This window comes from Sciurus vulgaris (genome assembly GCF_902686455.1).
Source record: "Sciurus vulgaris genome assembly, chromosome: 6".
In the NCBI taxonomy this organism is placed as follows: Eukaryota; Metazoa; Chordata; class Mammalia; order Rodentia; family Sciuridae; genus Sciurus; species Sciurus vulgaris.
The window spans coordinates 172,709,722-172,722,064 of record NC_136466.1 but is presented as its reverse complement, the minus strand read 5'-3'; the positions used below and the strand labels follow the sequence as shown (position 1 = coordinate 172,722,064).

The 12,343-nt window shown below is 56.7% G+C and overlaps 1 protein-coding gene across 2 annotated transcripts in view; it reads left to right on the top strand.

Annotated features, from left to right (window-relative positions):
* Positions 1 to 12,343, top strand: part of AHRR (aryl hydrocarbon receptor repressor) — an 83,145-nt gene that overhangs the window by 31,406 nt on the left and 39,396 nt on the right. For both annotated transcript variants that reach the window (XM_079144924.1, XM_079144925.1), the window contains one exon: positions 7,320 to 7,417. In XM_079144924.1, coding sequence (XP_079001050.1) covers positions 7,320 to 7,417 — 98 coding nt within the window. The remainder of the gene's footprint in view (positions 1 to 7,319; positions 7,418 to 12,343) is intronic.

The window sequence follows — 12,343 nt, the reverse complement described above, 5'->3', positions numbered from 1 at the left end:
TGTTTTCTGGTTGTCTGTCTATTCTTTGTTCCATTGCGTATCCCCGTTGTTTACACTTGTGGTTTTCTGCAGTGGTGAGACTTGGTTCTTTTTCCCTCTTTCATTTGCATCTATGCTTTGCTTGTGAGTTTGATTCCTTTCTTGTGCTGGCTTCTTGTTTGCATTTCATTCTTCTGTGTACATGACCAGTGTTCCCACTTTCTGAAGAGGCTGTGCCCTGGGGCGCGTGGATTCTGACAGGGGCTCCATCCTCAGGATGGCATGGGGGCACCCTGGGCAAGCTCCTCTGAAGCCAAGCTGCCCTGCAGGCTTCAGCCAGCCCCAGCCTCGGCTCTAGGCCTGTGGTGACCATGGAGCTCTCCTGTGGCTGGGCTGCTGAGGCTGTGGTGATGGGTTTGCTGGGGCTCTCCAATGACCTCCCTGGAGCGGGGGTCACAGCTGACATGCGCCCCATTGTCCTCTTTCTGCCGCCTTCCAGGCCTCTTGTTCTGCAGGGCCCGCATCCCTCCATGCTGAGTTCCAGCACGCTCCCTTGGCCACTTACCTTGGAATGCAGAGGTTTATTCGTTGGGTTCTCTGGGGCTGGGTGAGCATTGGCACCTCTGTCCAGCCATCTCAGGGCCTCCTCCTTCTGGCCTACTCAGCCACCCCTGAGCAGCCACCCCTGGCCATGCGCTCGTCATCATGCCACCTGGACCTGACAGAACCTCTTGCCCTCCTCTCCCTCCTCCTCACACATGGCCTGAAAGTGGCTGGGTTCTGTGTCCTAATTCCCTGCTGATCTCAAGATGGCGGCAGACCATGATGCTGAGAAAGTGGCATGTGGCCACGTCCATCTGAGTTCCCAGCACTGGCAGCATTGGGCCCTAAGGCCTTCTACTCCATCGGGCTGTATCTCCCAATGGTGACATTGCAAGACTGATGGCAGCTGGAGGCCATGGTGACGTGCAATGGTTCATGGGAGGAAGCCAAAGACCTGGTGATTGCAGGCAGGCCAACTCCACGTCAGTGTTATTTGAAAGTTCATGGTTATGTAACTTTATGAATTTACTCATAAGTTCATTATTTATAAACAAATTGGTTGCTCTCTCTGACCCCTGAGCTGGACCGTCCTCATGGGCATGAACATTACAAGTGGGGCAAGGTCTGCACCTGTGGAGGTGCAAAGGGCTAGTATCCTCACTGCTGGGGGGCAGTGCCCATGCACGCTCCTCTTCACACCTGAGCACACCTGTGCTTTATTAATGGAATAAATATTGAGTTTTGAAATATCTGATTTCAGCAAGCACTTTTTTGTTTTGTTGTGTTTTGTTTTAAAAAACATCTCTTGACTTTGACTTACCCTGGTACTTTCTTTTGATACGTTTTGCTGAAACTTAACAAGAATATGTCTTGCATTTCTAGTTGAAACTTATCAAGAATGACCAAATGATTAGCTTATTCCAGATGTTTCACATCAGGAAGAGAACATGGGTCCACATTGTATACACTTAATGCTCTTTTTCCCCCAAGGAGTTATTTTTGGTTGCATCTTCCCGGAGTCTCAGGGATTGGGGCAAGGGCTCATTTCCTCTGCAGGATGGTGTGAGTCTGCAGTTACCAGAGCCCTGTGGCCTGGCTTGTGTGACCTCAGAAAGTGGTTAGCAGGAGACCACGGGGCACTGCAGGCTGCTGCTCCCCGGTCTCCAGACCTCAGAGGAAATGCATCTTTGTGGTGCTTTTTGATCTGTATGGAAGTGAGAAATCTCTAAAGCTCACTGGTGCATTTTGAAAAATCTGGAACTTCTTTCTACAGAAAATGCATCGGCTTGACGCAGTGTACATCTGGGACAGTGCTCCAATCTTCTAGGCCCCATGCTTGCGTGGAGGGAATGTGTGCATTTATATTCTGGGTGCTTTTCTTCCTAGGGGAATCAGGGCTTCTAGTGCCCTTTCTAACCCCCTGTCCCACAAGCGGCAGCACAGGACCCTGGAAGGCCCAGCCTGTGCCTTTCCCTCCTGGTGCACCTGCTGGGGCCTCCTGCACCGCGCCTCCCCTCCCCTGCAGGCACCTCCACGCACACTCGCTCTGCCACGTGTGAGCCACACCACGTTAGCCGAGCCCACAACCATGCCCACCCTCCTCAGAGCCTCGCCCCCCATTCATTCTTACACCCAGCAGAGTTCACACGCACCCTCGCCACGTTCACACCCAGCAGAGTTCACATGTGTCCTGGCCATGCTCACACCCAGCAGAGTTCACATGTGTCCTGGCCATGTTCACACCCAACACAGTTCACATGCACCCTTGCTGTGTTCACACACACCCAACACGTCATTGTGCTCAAACGCACACATGCTCACATTGGTCACACCAAGTGTCCACACAGCCTCACACACTGTGCTCACACATGTTCACACACACTGCTCACAGGTGGACACATACTCTCACACCCTCACACACTCTCACACAGTGCTTGTGGGTGGACACACATCCATAACATTCATGCACCCACACTAGCATGTAGCATTTACACACACCCTTATACACTCAGCATCTCACTCACATGTGCACAAACTCATTTCCACACTTGCTCTCATGGGCATCTGCCATCACATTAATTGTCATTCTATAACACAGCCATGGTCCCCAAGGTGACAAGAGGTCTCCTGCCACCTCCTGGACCCCCAGTCTACAGCAAGCAAGGTTCCTGGACAAGAGGCGTGTGGGGCAGAGATGATGGGCAGGTTCAGGTGATGGGGACACATCTCCATCACACTAGTCTGATCATCCCATGTAACGGAAGAAGAACTGACCCAGAGGTCACCTGCCCAGGGTGTGGCCTCAGCCTGGAGGTCAGACGTGGCACCAGGCTCTGGGCTCTTGGCCAGTGCTGAGATACTGGTGTCCTGCCACGAGGAGAACTCCTCGCCACCCCTGTTCTCCTCAGGCTGAAGAGTGCTATCCTCCCACCGGGGAGGCTGCACCTCTCTTACTGGGCAGCCGTTCAGCCTGCTCCAGAAGTGCTCTCCAGAAGCGCTCATTCCCATGTGGGCAGCTGTGCTTCGTCAGGTTGGTGTATAACCACGGTGCTGGACACAGTCCTCATCTAATAAGGGCCTCTGTGGACCTCTCTCCCCAAGAGCTGCAGCTGACCAGAAATGGGGCCCTGGGCTTCTCTTCTGAAGCCATGAGGCCCCTGTGGTGGGCGTCCTGTGTCCCAGTTCCCAGAAGGTGCAGCAGGGGCTTGGCAGGACCTGTTGACCCAAATGTCCTGGATGACAAGGTGTCTCTCGTGTCCCCAGGGCCGTGAGGCCAGCACTGGGGGAGTCCCCAGATGGCTGTGGTGGCTGGGCCACCTCAGGAAGCTTTCTTAGAGGGAGCCGCGTCTGCCCTGTTCACTCGACTCCCACAGAACCTGTCCCTGTAAACCATGGTTCTTGGGATTTCTGTGCCCACTAGTGCAGGGTGGACAATGGAAGCAGGGTCTTGGGCTTTTCCTCCTGTTTGACTGCTTCTGCCCCAGTACACTGCTGTGAATGCTGGGGACAAGCACAGCTGGCTGTGTCCCACAGGCCTTAGAGTGCACCTCTGTCACTGTGGTCCCCACACCCTGCCATCCTCACAGGTGTGGGCTGGTGGAACCTTGAAGCATGTCCTCAGCACACAGCCGTAACTGCCCCCACACTGCTGTTCGCCTGCCCCTGTCCCCAGCCCTTGGCGGTGGGTCCATCCCCCTTTCCTTCCTGCACAGGGGGTCGTGGGGCTGTGGGCGGAGTCTCCGTGGACGAGCAGCTAGGGCTCCTTACCACTGAAGCCTGCCTGAAGCTCCAGCCAGGCCCTCCGGGGTGCAGAGGGAGGAGAGGCAGCTCATGCAGGGGGGTCTTGAGTGCGAATGAGGTGCGGGGCTCATCCCCCTTCCCTGTTCTGGGTCTGTCTGCCTCTCTTCACTTCTGTCTGTTTTCCTACCTTCTTTTCCAGGATCCCCACATCCCCCTGGGGCCTTCCTCTCTATCTACAGAAGATCTAAAATAAACATCGTTCAGTCCTATAAACAATCAGGAAACTCAGCCGCCAGTCTGGAACATCTCTGCTCCAGCTGGCTTGCTCAGCCTTATCCCTGACCACTGGAAGGGTGGCCACAGGACTGGCTGGCCCACACTGCTCATGGTCAAGGACCTGAATTCAAGGAGCTTGGGACAAGGAGGCTGCCACTTTCCAGGCATGGCAATGCTGTCCAGAACCAGAGATGGCCTGGTCTGTACGCTCCTCCTTCACCAAGGACACTGTGCCAGGCTGAGGCACATGACCCCTCTGTAGCCACTGGTGAGGTAACGGTCCCCATGGCACAGTGTCCTTGCCGTGTCCCCTGGGTGTGGAAGAAAGGTCTCAGAGCAAGGAGGTAGTAGGGTGGGACACCTGCAAAGTTGGATGGCCCAGTCCAGGCCCCATCCCTTCCTGCCTTGCTGCAGGTTCAGCTATTTCAACTCTCTCCATGGTAATTCCTCAAATTCTGGCTATTCCAAATGAAACTCTTTGGGATGCAAAAAATCAACCTAGTGAGAAACGCTGGTTCCAGTTGATTCTGCACCAACTGGAGGGCTGCTTGGGGCGGCCCTGTAAATCTCCCACGCGGAAGATCCACCCTCTGCGTTTCGGAGGGGGGAGGTTGGGGCTGGCAGCGCTGAGCGCTCGCCCACACGGAATCCTGCTGGGTTCCAGGGCCCTGGCTGGCCTCTCTTGCCCGGGAATGCAGCCCTGGGGCTCGGAGGGAGGGCTGCCCACCCTTTCAGTGCAGCGGTCTGTTCCTGTCCCTGCGGCCCTGCCCAGGGTCCCCGGACGGCGAGGAGGGCAGCGGGCTGAGGCCTGATGGCCGCGGCCGCAGGCGCTCCCCGCCTGGCCTGGGGCCGCGGAGACCCCGGCTCCTTCGCCGCCTCCCCGAGGGGCCACCTGCTCCTGGGAGCCGCCCGCGCAGGGCTCGCCGGGCGGCGCCGCCTCTGGCTGGGCACCTCGGCGCTCGCTCGCACGCGATCGGCGGCCCTCGCGTGACGCGGCGGCGGCCGCAGGAGGAAGCGGCGGCGCCCGGGGCACGCGATGGGCGGCGTGGGCGGCCCCCGCCCGGAGTGGCCCCGACTGGCCCCGCCCAGGCCCGGCCCCTCGGCGGCCGGGGCCGGGCCTCCCTGACCGCCAGCCTGGGGCTCGCCTGCTGCTGCTGGACTCAGGCACCTGGGACAGGGCGGAGGCGTCCAGCGTGGTGGCGCCCGGGCTGCTTTCTGCCCACTCTGCTGGGGGGAAGCTTCTAAATATGCATATATAACAATTTTTAAAAAGTGAAGTTGCTTCTATACTTAGTGCAGTGAACAGAAATCCAGGGCTTCTGAGCCGTAGGAGACCCGCACGCTGGAGCCACGCTTCTGAGAGGGAGGGCGGAGAGGCCACAATGCAGCTACCGCACGTCACCATCTCCTGGGCTCGCCAGGGGAGGGCCGCCTCCTGATGGGGTTCTTTGTCCCTGTCCACCTGGCACCAGAGGGTCTGAATCCCCTTTCCCAGCCTGGTTTCCCCAGGGGAGTGTAGGTTGCCAGCCCATTTTAGGCAGGGTGAGGGGTCAGCTTCCACAGTGGCTCCAGCTCATCCTGGGGGGAGGCCCAGGTCTGATGGGGAGGCAGGTCAAACAGCAGCTGGACCTCAGAGCGGTGCACATGGACCTGGGGTTGGAGCATGAATTTCTAACTGGCTCAGAGCATGGCCATGTGCTAGTCCTTGGACACCAGGGTGCTGAGAGCCCAAGGGAGGGAGAGGGTGCATTAGTGTGGACAAGTGGACAGAGGTCTGGGAGGAATCACCTGGGGAGGGAGACGCTCCAGAACACTGTACAAGTGGCAGAACCCCTCTCTTCTGGAACTTGGGAGATGCCCAGCCCAGCCTGAGTAGCGGTCACACTTCATTCAAGCGCCACTTCCACGTCCTGACAGCAGCCCAGCCTGCAGCCTCTCTAGAAGATGGTGGGCTGTGGACAGGCAGTGAGTCTCTTTCGAGGGTGCTGGGCCCTTGCTAGCTTGTTTTGTACAGGCGGGGCTCCCTGGCCAGTGGGAGTAGAGTCAGTCTGCAGCCCACCTTCATGGGAACCTGGCTCCATGCAGGCATGAGGGGCTTGGGGTTGCTGCTTTGGAATCAGCTCTGTGATGTCCCTGACAGTCGAGAGTGGGCAGATCTGATGGGGTCCAAAACCAGATGAGACAGTCCTTCCCAGGACCAGTGCCTACTTGTCATTTTAGAAAAGGATCATGATTTGGGTGCGCATGTTACCAGCTTGTTGTATCTCAAGGTCAGAACAAGTGCCTGGGGTCACATCTGCCTGAGTGGACAGGGATCCCTGGAACAGGGGAACAGCTCTCTTCAAGTCTGAGGAGCAAAGGAAGCTGCTTCCCCATCCTGGCCTTCCCGGGAGGCCCACAGTGGTGGCCACCTGTGGGACCTCTGAGCACCTGGGCCAACTCCTTGCTGGGACCCTCTGACCCCTCTGTCCTCTTGGAAGCCTGGGTGGAGGCTCCTCATGGCTGCAAGGATACTTGGTGTGGAGTTGGAGGCCAGAGCAGGGTCCCAAGGTCAGCACTTGGTCAGTAGTGCTGTGAAGGAGTCTGTCTGAGCCCCATAGACTTTGCCCCAAAACAATAAGGTGCCCCAAGATTGCTCCGTCCTCCCCAGAGGGTGTCCTGGGGCCTTCCTCTCCCATCACATGTGGTCTCTGGTCTGACCCGTGCCCTTGTCCTGCTCCTGTCAGGTGAGGGGAAAAGAGAGCGTTAGGCACTGGGGGCAGTGGACACAGGAGCTTGGCCTGCCTGGGAGGGGACCCTGGGCAGGGCTTGATCTCAGAAGGTGACCAACAGTGCCATGTCGGGGTCCACCAAGGCTAGAGTCTCAGGAGGGAGCTGCAGGGACCCTGTGAACTGAACTCTAGACAGGACCTGGCAGAAACGAACTCTGTCCAGGGTGGCGGCGGGCTGAACTTTGTCCAGGTGGGGGCAGACTGAGAGTGTCCGGAGGGCAGAACTGGCAGGACCTTCCTGAGGGCCAGCCCCTCCCCATTTAGACCGTGCCCCTCATGCTGACCTGAGGCCTGGTTCCAGTTCCTGCCGCCCCTACCACTCGGAGCTGTAGGGCTTCCCAGAGCTGCAGGGGGACTCCGGGTGTCCTGCACAGGCTGGCAGCACAGCCCAGACTGGACGTCCAGCAAGAACCGTGGGATGGATGCTGGGGAAAGCAGAAAAGTGTGGCTCAAGAAGAGCCGCTGCTGGCCTAGGGGTCGGGAAGGCTCACTTCTGCTCCTCTCTGACAGCGGTGCAGGAGATGCGTGTGCAGCTGGCCAGGGGCCCCGCTCCTGAAGACAGTCCATGCCAAGTGTGCCCCGTGCAGGAGGGACGGCTGCTGCTGGAGGTGAGTTTCCTCTGAACTGTGACCCTATGCGATCCTCGGTGTGCGGGGTCTCGCCAGGGGCCCTTTGAGTAACAATAAGCTGAAGTCCCCAAATGCACTCACACACGGTGCTCAAGACTGTCCCCAGATGGCTGAGGCTGGGGCGAGTGGGTGGTGGGCAGTTTCTTGGGGCAAAGCCTCCAGGATGGAACCGAGCCACCCCTGGCCTTATGACCCACGTGCTAGATCAGGATCATTCTTCGTTCCTCATTGTCTGGTTTTACTTGTCACTGAGACAGAACCTAATAAAAAATTAAGCCATTTATTTTCCAAGTTAAGGATCCAGAAAAGTCAGCACCGAGCTTCTCCGTGTGAGTTCTGCCTGGGCTGGCAGCAGAGTCAGGCAGGGCCGTTCTTATTTCACCAGGAGTTGGGCTTTTCTCTGCCTGGAGGGATTGCTGAGCCCTGAGAGCTGGCCACTCCTGCTGGGTCTGCAACACCTTTGGGGCAGCAGGAGGGAACAGTCTATGGGGCCAAGGCCCACCACAGGACCCTGCAGGAACTGGCAGGCGCAAGGTCTGACATGGAGCAGAGCAATGGGGATGGGGTGGCCCCAGGGCCAGTGGGCAGTGTCCGTCTGTACCCCACACTTGCTAGGCCAGTCTGGGCTGTGCCCCAAGCTGTGCAGATGGCAGGTGTGGGAGATCTCCGCTTTCTCATCTCTGGGGGGCTTCTTCGTGCCCTGCTGTGCCCGGCATCGTCTGTGGCTGGATGGGGGTGTGGGCTGTGGGAGGGCACGGGCCATCGAATCATCCATCACCAGTGCCCAGGTGTGGGTCCGTCTGGCCTTCAAGTGCCCTGAGGGAGAAGCTAGGTCTTTGTAGCCACCCACACACACAGGCCTGCACCCTCGGGCCGAGGCCACACCTGCTTGCCTCCTTCACTCTTGGCTTTTCTTGAGGGAATTTGGAACTTGTGCAAAGCAGAGAGGAGAAGGCTGTGGCCTGCTGGGCGCCAGTCTCAGGCTTGGTGAGGGTCGGCCGCCTGGCCTGCCCCAGCCTCCCCGCCACAGGCCCTGCTCAGGCGTGCTCACCACTGTGCTGGCCCTGCCCTTTTGGGTCCTGCCTGTGAGGTGCAGTTGGAGTCCTCTGCCCCGTGTCCACCCTGACCGTGAGCAACTCTGGTCACTTCTAGTTCCTTGACCTCCCCCAGCACCAAGGGGCTCCTGGAACACAGCAGGCCTGGAAGGGGGTATCTCTGATGTGGGGTGGCGGCTTCTCGGAGGTCTCCAGCCTCTGCCAAGGGGATTCTTCTATGAGAACTGATGGACTTACAAATCGCTGCCTCTTCAACACTGAGCACGTGAAAGGGCCGCGTCCTCACGGGGTCCGGGGTTCCCTCCCAGCTCCTCGCGAGTCTGGAAGCACAGCCACCCTCGCCCTGAGCATTCTGGCTGGTGCCGGCTCCCCGGGGGGCCCTGTCCTCTCAGTGTGGAAGTGAAGTCCAAACCTCATCGCCTGAGTCGTCAGCAAATGCTCAGGGATTCTGTTGTTCATCCTTTATTACCGTTCTCTTCACTGGTGGCAGAATCGGAGCTGGAGCGCGTGGCAGCTTGAGGTTCGTTCCTGGTAGAGATAACTGGGGTTGTTCTTTTTCTTATGTGTTTTCAAAACTGATAACCATAAGGCCCTTTTTAAACTTCTGTACTGAGCTCAAGTCTGACCACGGCCTTTCCTGAGGACCCACTGTGGGGCTCCTCTGCTGCTGTCCACTCTCTGGAGGAGGCTTTTGCCGCCCTCTCTGCCTCTGCCTCTGTAACCCGGCCTGATGTCCACCCCACCCCACACTCTGGACCTGAAAGCCAGGCGCCTGAAGGTGGAGGAGGTGGACCTTGCTGACTTCTGCGCTGCTGCCCAGCACCTGAGGGTGTTCTTGGAGCCTCCCTCTGGGTGGACATTCTGAGGAAGGCTGTGGGAGGGCCCGAGGCTGGGGTCAGGGTCCGCCTGCTCCCTGCTCCCAGGGTCCTCCGGAGCCCACCCACCCTTCATCACCAGCCAGGCCACAACTGGTCTTCCCCTCTGCTTTGCAGAAGGCAATTGCACCGTTAGCTGGGGAGCCAAGGAGCAAGTTCCAGCTCTTCCCCGTTGGTCCGTGTCTCTGAGTCTGCTTCTGGAAGTCTGCTCTGGCTGGAGCTGGCTGGGTTCTCCTCCCATTTCTAGGACAGGGACTCCCAAACGTCGGGACCAGAGGTGCTTTCTGAAACTTAAGAATAGTCCCAAACAGCAAAATAATTAAATGAAGCAACAAAAACAACAGCGTCAGCTTTTCCACTTGACCCTCAGCCTCCGCAAGACGCAGGAGGAGGGCTGCCGGCAGGGGCAGCGTGAGGAGCTGCCTTTGAGGGTGGAGACCCAGCGGCAGTCTATGAATGGGACTGTTTTTAGATCTTAAGTTCCAGTCATTCATTGCTAGCATTCGGAAAAACAACCTCCACCTTTTAGTTGTCACGTTCAGAACATTGTCATTAGGGTGACCCTGATGTCATGGGACTTCAGTCTGCCATCGTGTTTTGTTTTTGTCCCCCTACTTCATCGTTCATCCCTTTTGGATGATGGGGGTATTTATTAGCACCCCACTTTGATCCATCTACTGGGTTCTGGGGGGGGGTTTATTTTATCATTCTTAAGTGCTCTAAGGATCGTAAACGCGGACACACGTTGACACTTAGAGGTGGGCTTCCAGTACTCCATGACCCGGCCCCCTTACGTGGGTCGCCGTGTGCCTTACGTCTACACTCGTAGACACCTCACACGACACTGTCCTCACCATCTGGTCCTACTTTAAGACACGTGCGAGGTGAGAACGGCCTGTCACACCGCCCCAGATGGTTCTGCGTGGAGGCTCCCCTCCTGAGGTCCCCCCGGCCATTTCCCCCCACCCGAGGGTTCCTGCAGCGCTTGGGGCAGCGCGAGCTGCTGGCGGTGAGCTCTTTGTTGTCTCTGGTATTCTTGCTGGCATGGAATTCTGGTCAGGTGGTTCTCTCAGCACTTTAAAGATACCATTTGCTTTTGATCTCCACGGTTTCCGTGGGAAATACAGTCACTCAAACTCTTGTCCCCTGTATGTTGGATCTTTTTTCTCTAGTTGCCATGAGAGCTATTTCCTCCTCTTTGGTTTTAATTTTAATCCTTAGGTATGGTGTATCTGGGCTAGGACATTAGAGATCATTCTGTTTTAGTTTCTCCAGTCTTTTGAATCTGTAAACTTATTTCTTTCACCAAATTTGGGGAATTTTAAGTTATTTTTCTTCAAAAGATTTTAACACCATTTCTTTGTCTTCCATTTCAGGAACTCAGCTGAAATAGATGTTAACTCTTTATTTCCCCATGGGTTCCTGATGTTCTGTTCTTTTTCTCTAATATTTTCACTCTGAGACTGAATAATTTCTATTGAATTATTTTTAACTTTATTGATTATTTTCTCTCTCACTGTCATTCTGTTATTGAGCTCATCTAGTGAAATGTTTATTTCATGTTTTATGAGTTCTAAAAATTTCCATTTGATTTTTTTTTAGAGTCTGTTTCCTGTTAAGACTTAATTTTTTTCTGTTTGTCTCAAGAATATTTGCCTGTACCATGTGGAGTGTGATGATATCTGCTATTTTAGAATTCTTACCTGAAAATGCCACTGTTTGTGTCACTTCAGAGTCAGCGTCTGCTGATTGTCCGTTCCCTCCTAGCACGTGCGGTGATCTTGCACTGTGTGCAGGCACACCTGTCCGTTCCCTCCTAGCACGTGCGGTGATCTTGCACTGTGTGCAGGCACACCTGTAGCCCAAAGGTGTTCACACCCTGGTTCCCAGAGCCTGTGGTATGGGACTGTGCCCGTGTGGTCAGAGGGAAAGACGGGGTGGGAGGTGATCCTGGTGCTCCACACGGGCTCAGTGCAGCCACAGGAACCTGAGAAGTGGAGAACCTATCTTGCCTGCATCCTTCACAAAGAGAAGGGTCAGCGAGATGTCGCCCTGCTGACTTTGGACATGGAAGACGAAGGAGGAGGCCAGGGAATGTGGGCAGCCCCAAGAACTCAAAGGCCAGAAGACGGGTCTCCACCAGCCTCCAGAAGGATGCCACCTGTTGGCACAGGTTCCACCCTAGTGCTGTGATGTGGTTGTGGCTTACTGTTCTGCCGTGTCCCTTGTGTTTGAGCGCTTGGTTCCCAGGGAGGCACTGCTGCGAGGTCCTTGGTCATTCTGGGTATACTCTTAGAGGGGGCTCTGGGACCCGGGTCTCAAGTGGAACCGGATCAGAGACCCAAGGGCCAAGAAGTCCCAGTATCTATGGCCTAAACGGAGGGCAGGCTGCACTGTCCACATCTGGGGTCCTCCTGGGGCACCACCAGTGCAGGATGCACCCACAAGCCACGTGGTCCCTTAGGCAGCCGCTGCTGGCCAGGCACGTCTTTGCTCACAGGGGACCCCTGGGATAGCTGGCAAGGCAGTGAGAGGAAGCATGGAGGCCAGCCAGCATGGACATGGGGGCTAAGGGTGGGCCAGCAGGTGGCAGGTGGGTTGTCAGCAGTCCAGGTCAAGGACGTCCTTTTAAGGCAGGGAGTCACACACTCCACGTTTGCCATAGCTTCGTGTGTTCGTGTGTGCGGTCCTTGACCAGGGAAGGCCAGGGGAGTCACCAGGCACAGTGGCCCCCAGGCACTCGGTCCTCAAAGGAAGAGCTGACACCAAATCCCAGGCAACACCAGGAGCCCACGGCTGAGGGCCTGTCAGCCCAGGCACCTGGAGCCAGTTCAGAGACTGCCGGAAATGGTCACCAGGCCACCCCAGGCACCTGGAGCCAGTTCAGAGACTGCCGAAAATGGTCACCAGGCCTGCCACTCTGCGGAGGAGGGTGAGGGGTGTGCCACCAGTGGATGGTACCTGACCCCATGACC